Here is a 20,517-nt window from a genome sequence, read left to right as displayed (position 1 = left end):
CACAGAGTCTATGGAAGTAATTATGATGGCATTGGGTCCCTCAGGTGAGCTTTACTGTAGGAGAAATTTGCATGGGAAATCAGGACTCAATACTGGAAGCTCATTTTGACATGAATGTCGTCCAGAATCTGCTGTAGCTCCTCATCTTCAAAGCGACCTTCGAGACTGAAAAAGAAAACATGACATCAGTCTAAAATGAAAAACTTGGTAAAACTTCAGAAGTGTGAACATAAACAAGGTGAACTGAAAGTTATTATCTTATGTGCAGCTGTGAAAGAGGACAGAGTAATGGTTTCCTCTGTTTCAAAGGAACTCGACAACATTTCCAGTTGCTTTATTTTTGTCCAGTCCATATTCCAAAATCTCAGTAGATTTTCAAGTTAACCTGTGCAGTGCAGACATTATACATTTCTGCATGGCGCCACTACATAAGGGTGCTTGCCCTCAACCACAGTGTGCTGACTGTTCTTGGCTAGTTTGTGTTATTTATCCAGCAAGGTACAATCACTAGATACCCTCTCTGACAACGTCCCCATTGTTTGTTCTGATTGTTGCCAGAAGCCTTTTCGCAAGGACAAGTTTCAACTTTTTGCCGTCTCTGCTAGGCATTTCAACATATAAATGTTTTTTTTTTCAACATAAATCCACTGCATTTCTCTGTGAATTCACGTACACATATACAAGTCAAATGCAAAACATTAGTGATTATTGACATTCATGTTTTTTGCCGCAGAGCAAGAGTTGGAGACTTCCTCCACTGAATCTGGCTTCTATAAGCTGCATGCCGAGGTAACTTGCTTGCGATGAGCACCATATAGAGTGCATCACATTTTTAAACCAGTTGTTCACCTGCCTGTTGCACATTTGGCATGATAATGACAGGAAGTGAGCAGGAGTTAAATCCTAATCTACAGTTAAGACAATGTATGCTATACAATTGTCCTCTTTCAGTCTGATCCTCACACATCATAATGTCTTTTTACGTCAATAAATTGTCTGATGGTAGTATTTGAGAAATGGCCACAAGCTGACAAAGGATACACTATATCAGGTAATGCAATGCATTAATCATGTGAGGTAGGTCAGTGTAAATCAACCTAAAATCTAAGGCATGCAAGCAAAGTAGAATATGAGGAGACCACCTGCAAATCTGAAGCAGTGAAAAGTTAAATTAGGCCGGAGACACTGTGCATAATACTAAAAATGGTACCCTTGTGGTGCAAATCAAATGATACAGGTAACCAGCAGCAGGAGCATAAAAAAAATAGTACAGGTACAATACTGCATATGATAAATATATTTTCCACCTTGGTCTTATTATGAGGGCTGCAAGACTCAAGTAAACATCATGCACTTTACTTAACTGCAAACTCTTATAACAGATATCCAAAATCTATTGAGGGATAACTGTAACTTTGTATTCTTCCATTTAACTAGTGTTTATAGTACTTTCATGGTACTAACTGATTACTGTAAAAGGCTTTTCTTATAGAGGCACTGGTGTGAACAATATAACCTGAGAGTAAACCCTGCAGTCAACATACTTTGTTTACTGATACGAGCTACTTTAGACTGAACCAACTTACCTGGGAATCAGGGCTTTTGCCTCCTCAGCAGGCTCTGGACACAAATTGGCTAGGCACGCCAGCTCAAATTTGTGCAGTTTCTTTTGCAATAGCAAGCTGTGGGAGAATTACAAAATAAAAACGCGTTGGTAATAATTCAGATGAATGAAACAGATTAATTTGGACCATCAACGAAATATTGCTAACCCTCAATGAAATTAAATGAAATTGCAATAGTCAACATCATGTATTATCCACACAAAGCCCTTTACAACTACAAAAACCTTACATCAACGAATGAGGAGGAACAAAACAAACCAATATAATTGTGTTAGGCTACATCGTCTATCTAGCAAGCACTATAATGTTGCATGGGACATTCTCTCTCAGATTACATTTAGATAACACCCTTATACATAACCTGACATGGTTACAATGAATTACTTTTAGCTCTACCACTCACCTCCGAACGCTAGCTATGGTTTCCCTGTTCTTATATCGACTGAATCGTGCGGTGTAGTTGAGAGTCTTCATAAAGACTTCAGAGAGTTCTTGCTCATCCTCTGCACTTTCATTCTGTTGCTTTCGATGCTCCAATAACATGTGAACCTCAGAATTCAGTAGAGTCTCTGCATTCTCAAATTCTGAATAGGAAAAAGGCACAATAAAAACCTTCCCGTTGAAAATAAGTTTATCGAAACACAAGTGTTTGAGAATGGATAGGTATTTTACGTAGCTCGTTAGCTACATGACTGACTTAACGATACCTTTAGGGAAGATAAGTTGAGAAGCATCCTCTTCGACGTCACCAACTTGCCCTGAATTGCCGCTCGACGCCATATTGTTGCCCGGTGAAAGATTTAAAGGAAAGGTAAGGCAACTGATTCACCACAGGGACGTACAATCTGTCCCTGTTCACAAAAACACAACTGAACTAAAGATGTGTTCACTGCACACTTCCAGAACGCGTTCGTGCGTCAAGACAATGCACCCTTCTTGGTTTGAAAACAAGGCTGTAAAAAGACTAAGAATTTTCACTAGCGCCCTCACAGTACTGGAGGTTTACTACTGCGAGCTGATGTTGTGAAGAGTTTTAGAACACCATTGCAGGTAGCGAAACTCTCCATCAAACTAGTTTCGTAATTTCTAACGCTCCCGTGCACTTAGATCAGCCCACTGGTAAGAATTTGAGCTTTAAAAAATATATATAAATAACAATACCAAAAGCCTCCTCATGCCACTCCCATTTAAGCTACTGCCTTTGCTGAAAAAAATATATATAGCTTACATAGACATGGCCTACATTCATGCATACATAGACCCTACATAGCCAACATGTTTAGGCTACATATCTACATAGGCTTGCATACACTTGTTTATACATATATAGCCTTGGGTAGCTGGATCATACCACAAAATCGATGCCTTACGACCACAAGAAACAATCCACATTCAAATTACTATAAAAGCAAATATGTTTGTCTTCTCTCCTCAATGAATCTAATTTAAGTCCAATACATATCGTTTGAAATAATTAAAAACACTTTTATGCAGAAAAGGGTGAGGTTTTTGGTCTGTCCCTATGATCTTTCTACTTCAGCAGGACTTTTAAGTTGTAAAATATTGGCAACTTGTTCACATTTTCACTTTTACAGTTTGTGTAAAGTATGATCGTATTGCTGACCTGTGCTTTTGTTCTAAATATGCATGATGAAAACCAACAACAACAAAAAGTATCTGTGTCCCTTGATTTCACATGAATCCTGTTACCCGCATGAAAAAATGCTTGCAAAATAATGGTATATTCTAGAAATAACATCAATAACTGGACTCTTGACATCTCTGTATCAGGAATCCAACTGTGTCAAGACAAGGAGGCCTTTCTTATTTCAATGCTTTTTTAATGCCTCATAATGTCCAGCCACCGGGGTCGAGCATACCCTGTCAACACAGCTACCGTTATGAGGTCAAACGTCAATCAGTGGTAGGCTACACCAGATATGCTGTCAGTGACAATATTTTGTCAAATATTGTCATATGGTAAAGAGCGACCAAAATAGTCCTCATTTAAGTACAATTAACCAAATATGTCCATAAAGACATGTAATATTGCATTTGTCAGTAAAATGGTTGACAAAATAAATATTTAGAAGAAAAAAGTTCTTCAAATTGTCTTTTTTTCTCAAACTGCACAAAAAGTGAAGATTAAAGTTATTTTCAGTTTACATTTTTCAAACTGAAAAGGCATTGATTTTGTGGAATAACCCACCTACATCCAGATATACAGTATGTTTATTTGTGTCATAACACTTATCTATAATGCAGCTAGCTTACATGGTTGATGTTGTCAAAATTGGTAGAAATAGAAAGAAAAAAGATCTTAACTAACTACATGACACCGTGCTTCTGGATGCCAGTAAGGGAAAGGAGGGAGACCGAATAATATCAATCTCTTGTTTGGCTAATATGTTCTACCTGTTTTACTCCTGAAACCCTACTGCTGAGGTGGGGTGCTATTTTCATTTATATGAGCAATTCAGGTTTATACATTAATACATTAAATAACTGCAATAAATGCAATTTCATTAAGTGAAAACTATTATTTAAAATCCTATGACTGAAAGTGGATGGGTCTTATCATTTAAAGGTCATCCATTCTTTCAATTAGTCAACATATTTTCCAGACCTACCATAAGGATTAAACCTTAAAAAAACATAATGCATTCAAATGTTTGTTTTCCCAACAATGCATTTCGGGAGTTCAGAATGGAGGCTGTACGAGGGTGCGCTACTATGGCCATTCTTTTTCCTTGAGATGATGCAAAAACGTATGCGTTGGCCGGGAATCGAACCCGGGTCAACTGCTTGGAAGGCAGCTATGCTCACCACTATACCACCAACGCGTACTTGCACAGCATACCGAGACATTGGACTTTGTACCGTGAAGATTGGCCAGCTTCGTACTACAACATATTATTACTCCATGCGACTTGCCTACCGGTATCTGACATTTCATATTTGTCCCTTCGTGACCATTTGTATCGTCAGATTCGTCCATTTGCTCGACAAATACACTGTAGCAAGCTAACATTACTACCGTATGTCGTAACCTCCTAAGCAGAGGCGCTTTTACACTCATGTCCCATTCCCAACTAGCAACTTCACAAACGAGCGCCGTGGGTTTCATTGCAGTGACGAGGCTGTCTTCTGACTAGTTGCCTTTTCACGAACTAACTACGCGAGGACAATCTTTGTTGATGATTGCATGAAATCAAGGTTTCAGTTCCACTTTCCGCGACTGCCCACTTCCTTGTTTCATGCCTCTGGCTTGTCCAGTCTGTCTCTATATCAAAGTCTCAAGACGCCCTATTTTGGCAGTTACAAATGGTACTGATAAAAGCATGGTAATACTCATGTTTTGCTTCGTGTCAGTCTTTACTTGATTTATGACACCCAAGGCCTATTTTGACCAACCTATAGCACGCAATGCTCTGGTCCATCTTTTTAGTCGAACTATGTCCTCCATATTTACACCTCACCTACCCAGCCATCTTCACACATCTGCATATAGCCTGTGGTATATTTAAGTTTTCACCCTGTCATTCTACCACCTTCTGTAATCCTGGTCTGCCACCTGGTTTCTTCCCTTCACGTTGATTAAAATGTACAGAATGTGGGAATGAAATGATAGTCAATTAAGATTATTAGACCAGAGAAGGCGAGCGGCTGACTGGGAGTGAAGTAGACCAACCACATCCACAGGGGCCTGGTCATGCATTACTCTATATTTAATAGTGAGAATTTTAAACTGAATCCCTAAGTCCATGAAATGTTGATTTTTCTCTCAGCTGATTCATTCCATTATAAGACTGGTCCCACAAAGGGCAGCCTCTCATAATTCTGTCTAACCCAGTAGGCTACTAATGTTGTAATTAGCCCTGTTAAATCCACCAGCACCACTTCAGAGCAACTACTTAGCCTGAATAGAGAATGATGCCATTCATGTACACTTCTTCCTCCTTATAATAATAATCATATAACCTGTATGTCCAACACCCAATTGGCACTCCCAAATCTTCTGGCCATGACAATTCCAGTGCTGATACACTGTCTTGAGTCTAGGTGGAATGTATGCAGGGAGTAACAGCCACGTTCACAGTGCTTCAATTTATACATAACATAGCATAAAGAAAGGTTGAATATGGACAGAGAGACATTCACCAGTAGATGGCAGTAAAGTCTCACATAACTTCTGTGAACAAACTGAGAAAGACATGTACAGCGTTTATCTATACTTGTAAGTGTGTTGTCTCATAAGCTTTGGCTTTTATGTTTTGATATATGTGTATCACATGATATGTATTTGTTGGTCAAGTTTCTTCTACACATATTAGAATAATCTCGAAAGAGGCCACAGTGCTTGCATTGCAATGTTACAATGATTTACTTGTAAAATATCACACAGACATATCACTATTCATTTCAAGCAGAAACTATTGGTGCTGTGGACAACCTTGCACTTGTGCCCCCACTGCTCGTGAAAGTCACTGTAGAAACATTAAATGAAACTGAATAAGTTCTGACAATTGTCTCTATTTTTAGTTTACCAGCTTTGACGTTATTTATACCGAACTAACTGAACTCTCTGGAAAATGTCTGAGAACCTAAAGGAATAATTTGCCTCCCTCAGATGGCTGTGGTGGCATAATATCTATATGGATACTTATATGCTCTGGTTAGTATGGATTTCTAATATATAGAAATGTAGAAAACCTGTAGCAACCTGTTGAATGTACTTGGCTTTGTTTCTTTGAATACCAAGGCACACCTTCCTTTGACACTTCTCTCAAAATGTATAGATTTTAAGAGATGATGAAGACAAATGAAAAGAAGACAATGCCTTAGTGCAGTGCTTATATGTTCTGGTAATAATATCTAATTATTCTTTATAAGCTGCCCTTGCAGGTCTTCAACAACACCTCCCAGTTAAGGCCATAATTCAAGATGTCAATACTATCAGAGGCTAACGCCATCTTAGAAGGTGATTTAAACAAATAAACGCACCATCATGTCTTTGTTCAGTTGTTGAATTTCTGGGAGAGGTGGTGGTGTCCTCCCATAAGAGATTCCATTAGACACCTGACCCTGACAGCCGGCCTAAATCCCCCTGCAGACACACCTGTGGAGGGCTGTATAAAAGCTCAGGTGAGATGGGTCTCACACACCGAGCCCCAGTGAAGGAGCCGTCCACAGCATCTCCACACACTAAAGCAACATGGACCTCAAAGCCTCCATCTCCCTTCTTGTGCTGCTGCTGCTTGGCCTGTCCAAGGCTCTGCCTGTCATGGTAAGAATGCCTGAGATATTCAGAACTCTATCTTTAAATACTAATTGTTTGTTTGTACCGTTTCATCTTCACCTTTTGGATTATATTTGTCTCTAGGAGGACGGTGATGAAAATTGGATTTACATAGAGGAGTCTGACAGTGACATAACTACACAGAATCTGGCAACCAACAATGGCCTGTCCAAGGAACTGCATGTCATGGTGAGAATATCTGCTACATTCAGAATGCTATTTTCAAATACTAATTGTGGGTTTGGACCCTTTTATTTGAACATATTTGTATTGGTTCTCAGGAGGACGGTGATGAAGATGAGATTCTCATAGAGGAGTCTGACAGTGTGGACATAACTACACAGATTCTGGCAACCAATAATGGTATGTTTCTTATTATTTAAACTATTTTACTGCTTCATTTAAATGATCGTTGGCATAAACTTACAGTGACACTAGAATAACTTTTAAAATGACATTTCATCTTTCAGCTTCCAGTGAGTTTCTAATGGAAGGAGATATTGTTATGCCAAGAACCAGGAATGCTCTGGCTTGTTGGAACAACCAATGCTTATGGAGGAAGTCTTCTAATGGGAAAGTTCAGGTCCCCTACACAGTCAACTCTCAGTTTTGTAAGTATTTGTTGTATTTTTTAATATGCAATATATAAATATATTGTAAAGCATTTGTGCTAAGCGTATGTGGTGCTTTTCAGCTTGCGATGACAAAATGAAAATTCAAAATGCCATGGCAACCTTCAACAGAAAAACCTGTGTTCAGTTTGTTGCTCGCTCGACTCAGAGGGACTTCATCAGCATTGAGAACAGAGCTGGGTGAGTTTGTCGACTGTAAAGTGTTGAAAATGTCTACGTCCACACACACCTGCTTCCTGGAACATAGCTTTTATCTCTTTAATGTAAATCCCACACTAATTATCCTGGTAGCACTTTATGCAAAGACACCAGTGAAGACCACTACCAAATTAATACCAGTTTGGAATTACATGCATAATTACTAGTAAATATTCATTAATGCTGATTAGTGTGTGACTGACTGGTAATTAGTAACATAATGTCATTTAACACATCCTGGTTGTAAAGAATATTTTTTGTGAGCAAATAAAACTTGTTATATACAGTATAAACAAGTTAATAAAACCCTGTTGTAACTATTGTAGTCTTTGTTTCTTCCATCTTTGTCAGGTGTTTCTCATACCTTGGGAGGACAGGAGGCAAACAGGTGCTCTCCCTCCAAAAGAATGGTTGCGTTTACCACGGCATCATCCAGCATGAACTCCTCCATGCTCTGGGCTTCTACCATGAACAAACCAGGAGTGACAGAGACCAGTATGTGAAAATCAACTGGGATTACATCAACCCACGTAAGCCATATTACTTATGCTTAATTCGCTCTCAGAATAATTTAAATGAACACAGACTATATCTAAAATAATTCTTCATGAGAGAGAGGTATGTTTTTAAAGCTCTTGTTTGTCTGTCTTTTGGCAGAAACTACTTCCAACTTCCAGAAACAACGCACCAACAACCAGAACACTCCATATGACTACACTTCTGTGATGCATTATGGGAGGTAAGAAAATGGGACCCACTGAATAAAACGTATTCATCAAGAGCTGTTTTTACCTGTTCACATAACTAAATAAAAGTATGTTTTATAAAACTTTTACAAATCACTGTCCTCATTTCCTCCTGTAGAACTGCTTTCACAACCCAGAGAGGAAAGGAGACAATCACTCCAATTCCAAACCCAAATGTGCAAATTGGACAGAGACGAGGAATGTCTACCACTGACATCCTGAGGATCAACAAACTCTATGGATGCTGTGAGTATGACCTCCTGCATCCTATGGTGAAACATCAAAGAACTTTGAGATTTCTGAACTGATGAGTACTGCAAACTATTTCGTAATCTAAGGGGCCGTAAGGCCCTACGCAGTGTGGTCAGGTCTGCGGAGTTTATCATAGGCAGGGAGCTCCCAACCTTGAGGACATCTTCCATACACGATGCATCAGAAAAGCTGGCAGGATCCTTAAAGACTGCCACCATCCATTCTATAGACTTTTTTCCCCTTTGCCTTCTGGTAGGCGTTACCGAAGTATTCGATCTCGCACCAGTAGATTGGAGAGCAGTTTCTTTCCAAGGGCCATCAGGCTTTTAAATGGACAGTGATACAGTCTCGCCACCTTACACCTTACATGTTACAGTTTTCTACTGTTTGCACTGCACTAATATTGCACTTCCTGATACCAGGCACATTTGATTTCTATTTAGGTAAGTATAGGTATATTAGGTTAGTTTAGGTTTCTATATGTGTATTATATGTTTAGCAGATGGTATTGTATATTTATTTTGTAGAATGTGTAGATTTATTATATGTTTTTTTATGTGTGTAATTTATTTTCAGAGTACTTGATGGTATGTTATTTTATGTTATGCTATGGTAGGTTGTCTTGTCCTGAGAATTTCAATGCCCAGTCTGACTCTTTTTTTCTGTGTATCTGACAAATAAATACTTGAACTTGAACTTAATTCTGACAATCCTTTCCTCATCCAAACAGAACCAAACCCAAACTGATGCTGTCCCAGTCTGGCAACACCACATGACGTCTTGATCACAGAACACAATGTAACAGATGAATATGTAGATGTCTTGTGAGCATCACAACTGTCATATTGGTATTACTGGAAAATAAAATGACTGAAAATAACTCATCGTCTTGTTGTTGCTCTACTATTTTCATGCAATATGGCAAATTAATCTATTTCCATAATCAGAAACATATCCCTTCAGTATCCTTTTTTAAAAGAACAGCCACACAACAGTTCACATTAACACATATGAGCCAAAATGTCACAGGTTATGGAACTAAGAGAGCAAGTGTGTATATGTGGGCCCAGTTCAGATTCTCTGTGGGCAGTCATACGAATTCTAAACAAAGCCCCAGTGGGGTCTCTATGGAATCGTCCACAAGGGCTGATCCATGGAAATCCCACACAGGTCCATTGTGGGATGGGCCATGATGGGCCCTCAGGATCATTTGCCAATGTGGCCCAGTATAGGTCGACAATGAGCATGTCTGTGCTGTGGGTTTGCCTATGTTCGCTTCTGTGGGTCGACTATAGGACATGGGACCCTCATGAGAGCTAACTTATGGAGCTTCCATATGGGTTCGGTGGGGTTTTGCCCATGATGGGCTCTCCGTAGCATCTTTAACATGGGAACAGGAATTGGCGCAGAGTGTGGGCACAATATGGGAAGCGTCCAGTAGACTATGTCCTTACGAGACAGGGCAGTTTTCTTCTTCTTAAACTAGCATGCTCACTGGCTAACAACCAACAGACTTAACTTGCAAACACCATCAGGAGTGCTGAAACTGATCAAAATCATCTTACTTGAACTGATGCATTTGGCAATATAAACGTAAAAAACCCTACACTATCAATATAAGTTGGCATTAAACTTCATTTATTGATGATTTATGGATAATATAGTTTTTAATTCCTTTGTATTTACATTGAAAATGGAAGATCAACAATTTGAGTAAATGCTCCATGTGATCTTTTATTAAAAAACAGCAGCAACAAAAACGTACACAAAAAAGAAGCCACGTCCCACATGTTGCAGAATACACACAGTACACAGTTTGTACCAGTAGCCTACTGTGACCAACTGTACATGCTGAACATGCAAAATGCATTTTATCTGCATTGAAAATGTTTTGAGATCTTTAAAGAGAAAGAAGGAATATTTTTACTATAAGGTGCAATATTTTCCATGTTTGATTTTGATGCAATCCACAAGTAATCCTAAAGTATTCAGATAAAATTGTGTTTTTTTGTAATCCCTTTACATTAGTAATTACATAAATTGCTAGGTAATTTGTATATTTAGTGATGGATTACATTTCAAAGTAATCTTACCCAACTCTGAACAAAACCTGATCCCATGTGCCTCAAACTTGTATGCCTTACTGTGATATGTGATACTGTAATCATCTTGTAGCCTTAGTAATAAAGCAGCTTTACTAACATGTGATTTGCGGACTTGTGGAAGTCTTTTTTATAATGCTTAGTTAGTTTCTGAATCCAATTCTAGTCAGTGATGTGAGTGGTGAGTGGTGGAGTGGTGAAAATGGTGGTGAAAATGTACAAATAAAACACATTTATTTTGTGAAATATATTTGTTATTTGTTTATTAATGTCAATCATGTGGGAATGATAGTCAATTAAGATTACTAGACCAGAGAGAGCGAGCTGCTGAGTGGGAGTGAAGTAGATCAACCACATCCGCAGGGGCCTGGTCATGCATTACTCTGTATTTAATAGTGAGAATTTTAAACTGAATCCCTAAGTCCATGAAATGTTGATGTATCTTTCAGCTGATTCATTCCATTATAAGACTGGACCCACAAAGGGCACCCTCTCATAATTCTGTCTAACCCAGTAGGCTACTAATGTTTTATTTAGCCCTGTAAAATCCACTAGCACCGCTTCAGAGCATCTACTTAGCCTGAATAGAGAATGATGCCATTCATGTTCACTTTTTCCTCCTTATAATAATAATCATATAACCTGTATATCCAACACCCAATTGGCACTACCAAATGTTATGATCTCTCACAGCTACTCAGTAATGGTCTCTTCTAGCCATGACAATTCTAGTGCTGATACACTGTCTTGGGTCTAGGTGGAATGTATGGAGTAACAGCCACGGTCACAGTGCTTCAATTTAGACATAACATAACATAAAGACAGGTTGAATATGGACAGAGAGACATCCACCAGTAGATGGCAGTAAAGTCTCACATAACTTCTGTGAACAAACTGAGAAAGACATGTACAGCGTTTATCTATACTTGTCTTGTAAGTGTGTTGTCTCATAAGCTTTGGCTTTTATGTTTTTGATATATGTGTATCACATGATATGTATTTGTTGGTCAAGTTTCTTCTTACACATATAAGAATCATCTCGAAAGAGGCCACAGTGCAATGTTACAATGATTTACTTGTAAAATATCACACAGACATATCACTATTCATTTCAAGCAGAAACTATTGGTGCTGTGGACAATCTTGCACTTGTGGCCCCACTGCTCGTGAAAGTCACTGTAGAAACATTAAATGAAACTGAATAAGTTCTGACAATTGACTCTATTTTTAGTTTACCAGCTTTGACGTTATTTATACCAAACTAACTGAACTCTCTGGAAAATGTCTGAGAACCTAAAGGAATAATTTGCCTCCCTCAGATGGCTGTGGTGGCATAATATCTATATGGATACTTATATGCTCTGGTTAGTATGGATTTCTAATATATAGAAATGTAGAAAACCTGTAGCAACCTGTTGAATGTACCTGGCTTTGTTTCTTTGACTACCAAGGCACACCTTACTTTGACACTTCTCTCAAAATGTATAGATTTTAAGAGATGATGAAGACAAATGAAAAGAAGACAATGCCTTAGTGCAGTGCTTATGTTCCGGTAATAATATCTAATTCTTCTTTATAAGCTGCCCTTGCAGGTCTTCAACAACACCTCTCAGTTAAGGCCATAATTCAAGATGTAAATACTATCAGAGGCTAACGCCATCTTAGAAGGTGATTTAAACAAATAAACGCACCATCATGTCTTTGTTCAGTTGTTGAATTTCTGGGAGAGGTGGTGGTGTCCTCCCATAAGAGCTTCCATTAGACACCTGACCCTGACAGCCGGCCTAAATCCCCCTGCAGACACACCTGTGGAGGGCTGTATAAAAGCTCAGGTGAGATGGGTCTCACAACCGAGCCCCAGTGAAGGAGCCGTCCACAGCATCTCCACACACTAAAGCAACATGGACCTCAAAGCCTCCTTCTCCCTTCTTGTGCTGCTGCTGCTTGGCCTGTCCAAGGCTCTGCCTGTCATGGTAAGAATGCCTGAGATATTCAGAACTCTATCTTTAAATACTAATTGTTTGTTTGTACCGTTTCATCTTCACCTTTTGGATTATATTTGTCTCTAGGAGGACGGTGATGAAAATTGGATTTACATAGAGGAGCCTGACAGTGACATAACTACACAGAATCTGGCAACCAACAATGGCCTGTCCAAGGAACTGCATGTCATGGTGAGAATATCTGCTACATTCAGAATGCTATTTTCAAATACTAATTGTGGGTTTGGACCCTTTTATTTGAACATTTAGGTTTTTATTGGTTCTTAGGAGGATGGTGATGAAGATGAGATTCTCATAGAGGAGTCTGACAGTGTGGACATAACTACACAGATTCTGGCAACCAATAATGGTATGTTTCTTATTATTTAAACTATTTAACTGCTTCATTTAAATGATCGCTGGCATAAACTTACAGTGACACTAGAATAACTTTTAAAATGACATTTCATCTTTCAGCTTCCAGTGAGTTTCTAATGGAAGGAGATATTGTTATGCCAAGAACCAGGAATGCTCTGGCTTGTTGGAACAACCAATGCTTATGGAGGAAGTCTTCTAATGGGAAAGTTCAGGTCCCCTACACAGTCAACTCTCAGTTTTGTAAGTATTTGTTGTATCTTTTTATATGCAATATATATATATATATATATATATTAAAGCATCCCCATTGAACATTTGTGCTAAACGTATATGGTGCTTTTCAGCTTGCGATGACAAAATGAAAATTCAAAATGCCATGGCAACCTTCAACAGAAAAACCTGTGTTCAGTTTGTTGCTCGCTCGACTCAGAGGGACTTCATCAGCATTGAGAACAGAGCTGGGTGAGTTTGTCGACTGTAAAGTGTTGAAAATGTCTACGTCCACACACACCTGCTTCCTGGAACATAGCTTTTATCGCTTTAATGTAAATCCCACACTAATTATCCTGGTAGCACTTTATGCAAAGATCCAATGTAATGACACCAGTAAAGACCACTAATTAATACCAGTTTGGAATAACATGCATAATTACTAGTAAATATTCATTAATGCTGATTAGTGTGTGACTGACTGGTAATTAGTAACATAATGTCATTTAACACATCCTGGTTGTAAAGAATATTTTTTGTGAGCAAATAAAACTTGTTATATACAGTATAAACAAGTTAATAAAACCCTGTTGTAACTATTGTAGTCTTTGTTTCTTCCATCTTTGTCAGGTGTTTCTCATACCTTGGGAGGACAGGAGGCAAACAGGTGCTCTCCCTCCAAAAGAATGGTTGCGTTTACCACGGCATCATCCAGCATGAACTCCTCCATGCTCTGGGCTTCTACCATGAACAAACCAGGAGTGACAGAGACCAGTATGTGAAAATCAACTGGGATTACATCAACCCACGTAAGCCATATTACTTATGCTTAATTCGCTCTCAGAATAATTTAAATGAACACAGACTATATCTAAAATAATTCTTCATGAGAGAGAGTATGTTTTTAAAGCTCTTGTTTGTCTGTCTTTTGGCAGAAACTACTTCCAACTTCCAGAAACAACGCACCAACAACCAGAACACTCCATATGACTACACTTCTGTGATGCATTATGGGAGGTAAGAAAATGGGACCCACTGAATAAAACGTATTCATCAAGAGCTGTTTTTACCTGTTCACATTACTAAATAAAAGTATGTTTTATAAAACTTTTACAAATCACTGTCCTCATTTCCTCCTGTAGAACTGCTTTCACAACCCAGAGAGGAAAGGAGACAATCACTCCAATTCCAAACCCAAATGTGCAAATTGGACAGAGACGAGGAATGTCTACCACTGACATCCTGAGGATCAACAAACTCTATGGATGCTGTGAGTATGACCTCCTGCATCCTATGGTGAAACATCAAAGAACTTTGAGATTTCTGAACTGATGAGTACTGCAAACTATTTCGTAATCTAAGGGACCGTAAGGCCCTACTCAGTGTGGTCAGGTCTGCCGAGTTTATCATAGGCAGGGAGCTCCCAGCCTTGCAGGACATCTTCCATACACGATGCATCAGAAAAGCTGGCAGGATCCTTAAAGACTGCCACCATCCATTCTATAGACTTTTTTCCCCTTTGCCTTCTGGTAGGCGTTACCGAAGTATTCGATCTCGCACCCGTAGATTGGAGAGCAGTTTCTTTCCAAGGGCCATCAGGCTTTTAAATGGACAGTGATACAGTCCTGCCACCTTACACTTTACATGTTACAGTTTTCTACTGTTTGCACTACAGTAATATTGCACTACCTGATACCAGGAACATTTGATTTGTCTTTGATAGTATAGGTATATTAGGTTAGTTTAGGTTACTATATGTGTATTATATGTTTAGCAGATGGTATTGTATATTTATTTTGTAGATTTTGTAGATTTATTATATGTTTATTATATGTGTAATTTATGTTCAGAGTACTTATATGTGATGTTATGTTATTTTATGTTATGCTATGGTAGGTTGTCTTGTCCTGAGATTTTTAATGCCCAGTCTGAATCTGTTTTTCTGTGTATCTGACAAATAAATACTTGAACTTGAACTTAATTCTGACAATCCTTTCCTCATCCAAACAGAACCAAACCCAAACTGATGCTGTCCCAGTCCGGAACAACCACATGACGTCTTGATCACAGAACACAATGTAACAGATGAATATGTAGATGTCTTGTGAGCATCACTACTGTCATATTGGTATTACTGGAAAATAAAATGACTGAAAATAACTCATCGTCTTGCTGTTGCTCTACTATTTTCATGCAATATGGCAAATTTCCATAATCAGAAACATATCCCCTCAGTATCCTTTTTCAAAAGAACAGCCACACAACAGTTCACATTAACACATGTGAGCCAAAATGTCAACAAGTTATGGAACTAAGAGAGCAAGTGTGTATATGTGGGCCCAGTTCAGATTTTCTGTGGGCAGATATACAAATTCTAAACGAAGCCCCAGTGGGGTCTATGTGGAATCGTCCAGGAGGGCTGATCCATGGAAATCCCACACAGGTCCATTGTGGGATGGGCCATGATGGGCCCTCAGGATCATTTGCCAATGTGGCCCGGTATAGGTCGACAATGAGCATGTCTGTGCTGTGAGTTTGCCCATGTTCGCTTCTGTGGGTCGACTATAGGACATGGGACTCTCATGAGAGCTAACTTATGGAGCTTCCATATGGGTTCGGTGGGGTTTTGCCCATGATGGGCTCTCCGTAGCATCTTTAACATGGGAACAGGAATTGGCGCAGAGTCTGGGCACAGTATGGGAAGCGTCCAGTAGACTATGTCCTTACGAGACAGGGCAGTTTTCTTCTTCTAAAACTAGCATGCTCACTGGCAAACACCATCAGGAGTGCTGAAACTGATCAAAATCATCTAACTCCTTGAACTGATGCATTTGGCAATATAAACGTAAAAAACTCTACACTATCACTATAAGCTGGCATTTAACTTTATTTATTGATGATTTATGGATAATATAGTTTTTAATTCCTTTTTATTTACATTGAAAATGGAAAATGAACAATTTGAGTAAATGCTCCATGTGATATTTTATTAAAAAACAGCAGTGACAAAAACGTACACAAAAAAAAGAAGCCACGTCCTGCATGTTGCAGAATACACACAGTACACAGTTTGTACCAGTAGCCTACTGTGACCAACTGTACATGCTGAACATGCAAAATGCATTTTATCTGCATTGAAAATGTTTTGAGATCTTTAAAGAGAAAGAAGGAATATTTGTACTATAAGGTGCGATATTTTCCATGTTTGATTTTGATGCAATCCACAAGTAATCCTAAAGTATTCAGATAAACACAAGATTGTGTTTTGTTGTAATCCCTTTACATTAGTAAATACATAAATCGGTAGGTAATTTGTATATTTAGTGATGGATTACATTTCAAAGTAATCTTACCCAACTCTGAACAAAACCTGATCCCATGCGCCTCAAACTTGTATGCCTTACTGTGATATGTGATACTGTAATCATCTTGTAGCCTTACTAATAAAGCAGCTTTACTAACATGTGATTTGCGGACTTGTGGAAATCTTTTTCATAATGCTTAGTGAGTTTCCGAATCCAGTTCTAGTCAGTTATGTGAGTGGTGAAAATGTATACAAATAAAACACATTTATTTTGTGAAATATATTTGTTATTTGTTTATTAATGTAAATCATGTGGTGTGGTATACAATGGATTTTTGTAATGTTAACTTTTTTCTTTGTAAGAGTTTGCCTTGAAGACGTTTTTTGCCTCCTTCTCCATCTTCAGCACATTTGCCATCTCCTCCTTCTCCATCTTCTGCACCTTTGCCATCTCCTCTTCCTCTATCTTTCGCTTCTCTGCCAACTCATCTGCCATTCTCTTCTTCTGTGCCTTCTCTTGGGAGTTTACCTCAGCAATGTCTTTGGTCAGCATTTTCTTATCTGATTCCTCCCTGTATATCTCTTAATCGAAGAAACACTTTCCATCTCTGCCTGTTTAAGCTCCTTCTCTCTCTTTTGCCTCTTGGCCAAATCTTCCTTCTCTCCCGCTTTCTTCTCTACCAGCTCTTCTTTCTCTCTATTTTTCTTTGCTTTCAGCTCTTCCTTCTCTCTTTTTCTTCGCTTTCAGCTCTTCTTTCTCTTTCCTTTTCTTCGCTACCAGCTCTTCTTTCTCTCTCTTTTTCTTCTCTACCAGCTCTTCCTTCTCTCTCTTTTTCTTCGCTACCAGCTCTTCATTCTCTCTCTTTTTCTTCGCTTTCAGCTCTTCCTTCTGTCTCCTTTTCTTCGCTACCAGCTCTTCTTTCTCTCTCTTTTCCTTTTCCACCAGCTCTTCTTTCTCTCTCTTTTTCTTCTCCACTAGCTCTTTCTTTTCTCTTTTTGTCTTCTCTACCAGCTCTTCCTTCTCTCTCTTTTTCTTCGCTACCAGCTCTTCCTTCTCTCTCTTTTTCTTCGCTACCAGCTCTTCATTCTCTCTCTTTTTCTTCGCTTTCAGCTCTTCCTTCTCTCTCCTTTTCTTCGCTACCAGCTCTTCTTTCTCTCTCTTTTCCTTCTCCACCAGCTCTTCTTTCTCTCTCTTTTTCTTCTCCACCAGCTCTTTCTTTTCTCTTTTTTTCTTCTCTACCAGCTCTTCCTTCTCTCTCTTTTTCTTTTCCATTAGGTCCTTCTCTGATCTCTTCTTTTCTTCATTTGCCCTCTCCTTCTCCACCTCCAGCCTTCTCTTTTCCTCAGATGCTGCGTGCTTGTTCAGTGTCTTCATTGATGTTTTGAGCTGCCTCTCTCTCTCTGCGAATTGCTTTTTCGCTTGCTTTTCTTGAGCCTTCCATTGCCTCTCGCGGATCTCCAGCATCTGTGTTTCTTTCTCTTCCATCTCTTTCAGCTGCTTGGTGCAGTCACGCAAGTCTGATTGGAGTTTAGCTCTCTCTCTTTTTATAATGTCCTTTGCGGCTCTCTGCTTTAATTTGATCTCAGCCTCCTGAATTAGCAGGTATTCGCTGATATACTTCTTATGCTCAGGCGTCATATTTTTTTGCTCTCTCTTAAAGTAATCTTTCCGTTTCTCCAGGGCCTTTTTTTCCACCTTCAGTCTGATCTTTTCCTCCTTCTCATGACTTTTTAGCGTGACCAAATTGTCCAGGATGGCCCATTTGATACGAAGATGCTCAGTGATGGTTAGGCGTGGAGTTTCCTCCGTACCGGCGTCTATCCTTGCCATTTTAGGACTCTTTGTCTTCTTTGTCTTCTTTTTCTTCACAGGAGCCCTCTGCTTATTCATGACCTGCTCATCAGTGTCACTTTCGTCCGTCACAGAAATCTGATTAAGAAGTTAATCAGATGTTAAAAACAGATAAACCTACAACATATTTAAGCAGCTGTATATTGATATAAAAAGATCACCAACTTGACCGTCTGGTCTGGTACTAACCATTATTATTTTGATAGGCTCCTTCCCCATACATTTAGGGCATTTCAGCTCTACAGCCTTGCGGGTGTTTGGGCAAACAAGAATGGTGGGAGGGCCATGACACGTGTGTCCCACAGGGACATTGCCCTCCATTTGAACACGGTGTGGGAATGTGCAACAGTCCAAGCAGATGTTTAGTTCTTTAAGACTTCTATCAGGGTAGCATTCAAAGACAGACTCTGTCTCTGCTAACTGCTCAACAGCAATGTCAAAGTCATCCTCATGATGTTCTGCATCCTTCTGTGTTTCAAAGTCCCTCAGCAACTCCTCTCTTAACTTCTGTAGTTCCAGGGTGAGGTCGATGTTCGTGCCGTCCAGACCATTACACGGCTCGAGCTGTGGCTCAGTCAGCTTAGGGCAAGAGGCAGCGAAGATGGCAGGCCGAGTAGGTGATACAGGGGTTGTAGGGGGGGCTTGTTCACAGTAAGCTGAGATGCTGCAGCATGATGCTCCTTAACCACTGAGGGCTCAGAGCAAATTTTATGACCCTTCATATAGTTGGAGTTATAGGGGACACCATGAACGCGTCTGCTCTGAGCTGAGCCCATCTGGCTCGGCAAGGTCCGTAGGGGCACAGGGAGCCTTGGGGCCACAGAGATGGCCATTGGCTCATGCTTCTGGAGAACCTCTAACAGTTGACCTGGGCTCCTCGAGAAAACATTGGGGCTGTCTATTCCAGCCTGCAAGTCAAAGACATGTTTCTTCATGTTACACAAACACACACACAGAAGCAAATAGTATTCTGATAGCATCTGACTTCTGTTCAGAGTTTTTACCCCAACGTCATCCACTTCTCCCTCAGACAGCTCAGCACTGTCATCTAATTGACATGGCTGAGGTTGTTGATCACGAAAAGGCTTCATCTTTGAGTGAAAACTAAAGAGAAAATGTAGTTGATTTTATTAATTAAACACCACTTCAGAGATTATAATACAAGCAAGGACAGTGCATTTGAAAAGCCTTAAAATCACATTGGCAGACAAACATGGGATCTATCTATCAGAGATTGGAAATCAAAAGAAAGCAATGATTTATAACCACTTATATTCCATACACTTTCCTTTTCTTCCTGGTTTATGGTTTTGTATGATTAGACATATTTAGTGCCATACACAGTTACCGATTGGAGTTATGGATAAATAAAACAGACCTGATAGGTCTTATTGCTCTCCAATCAATTTCGTAGACATAACTAAATATACCATTTCCTAGACATGAAAATTATACCGTACTGTAAACTCACCACAAAATCAAACACGTTAACTGGATTTGTCGTTGCTTACAGTCCTAAGTATTGCTATCCTAAACTGAATTGACTTTCCAAGTGAAGCGCTCGTTATCTTATGTTCATGAAATGGAATTTCACCATTATGTCGTCAACTATTTGCGTGGCGTCACAATCAGTACACAAATAAAAGAGTCTACGTCCATTATGCACTACCTACCCTCGTCACGTAGGCTAGGCTACATGATATTTTATTCAAATAAGCGTCATTTTCGGACGGATCAGGAATAACTGCATGAAACACGATAAATCTGCCTATATAAACTACACTTTCTAGTTGCTTTTGGCTCCCCCCTATGGCCATAATTGGACATTGGACATTACTGAATTATGATCATGATTAGGCCACGCAGGTTTATGAAAATAGTACACTTTCTACCCGTGTAGAGGCCATTGGAATGTTTCAACAGCCTTCGCCCATCTT

At 39.3% G+C, this 20,517-nt stretch overlaps 3 protein-coding genes across 3 annotated transcripts; 2 read left to right on the top strand and 1 right to left on the bottom strand.

Annotated features, from left to right (window-relative positions):
• Positions 1-31: 31 nt before the first annotated feature.
• polr2d (RNA polymerase II subunit D) lies at positions 32-2,508 on the bottom strand. Its single transcript, XM_080844441.1, has 4 exons — positions 2,333-2,508; positions 2,029-2,209; positions 1,587-1,682; positions 32-165 (listed from the first exon to the last, which is right to left on the bottom strand). Exons 1-4 carry the CDS (start codon positions 2,403-2,405, stop codon positions 87-89), a joined length of 429 nt encoding a protein of 142 aa, XP_080700567.1. The 5' UTR covers positions 2,406-2,508; the 3' UTR covers positions 32-86.
• A 4,332-nt stretch (positions 2,509-6,840) lies between these two features.
• Positions 6,841-8,808, top strand: LOC308370340 (hatching enzyme 1.2-like; the record flags this gene model as incomplete). The annotated part of the gene is made up of 8 exons (XM_080844995.1): positions 6,841-6,912; positions 7,009-7,113; positions 7,206-7,287; positions 7,395-7,535; positions 7,619-7,736; positions 8,106-8,284; positions 8,412-8,493; positions 8,619-8,808. 8 exons carry the CDS (start codon positions 6,841-6,843, stop codon positions 8,806-8,808), a joined length of 969 nt encoding a protein of 322 aa, XP_080701121.1.
• A 3,947-nt stretch (positions 8,809-12,755) lies between these two features.
• Positions 12,756-14,756, top strand: LOC308370339 (hatching enzyme 1.2-like; the record flags this gene model as incomplete). Its single annotated transcript, XM_080844994.1, has 8 exons — positions 12,756-12,827; positions 12,924-13,028; positions 13,125-13,206; positions 13,314-13,454; positions 13,559-13,676; positions 14,055-14,233; positions 14,360-14,441; positions 14,567-14,756. The coding sequence occupies 8 exons, from the start codon at positions 12,756-12,758 to the stop codon at positions 14,754-14,756; spliced, it is 969 nt and encodes a 322-aa protein (XP_080701120.1).
• Positions 14,757-20,517: the final 5,761 nt, after the last annotated feature.

This window comes from Sprattus sprattus (assembly GCF_963457725.1).
Source record: "Sprattus sprattus genome assembly, chromosome: 9".
Lineage (NCBI taxonomy): Eukaryota > Metazoa > Chordata > Actinopteri > Clupeiformes > Clupeidae > Sprattus > Sprattus sprattus.
The sequence above is the reverse complement of the archived record's forward strand: the minus strand, read 5'-3'. Positions and strand labels throughout refer to the sequence as shown.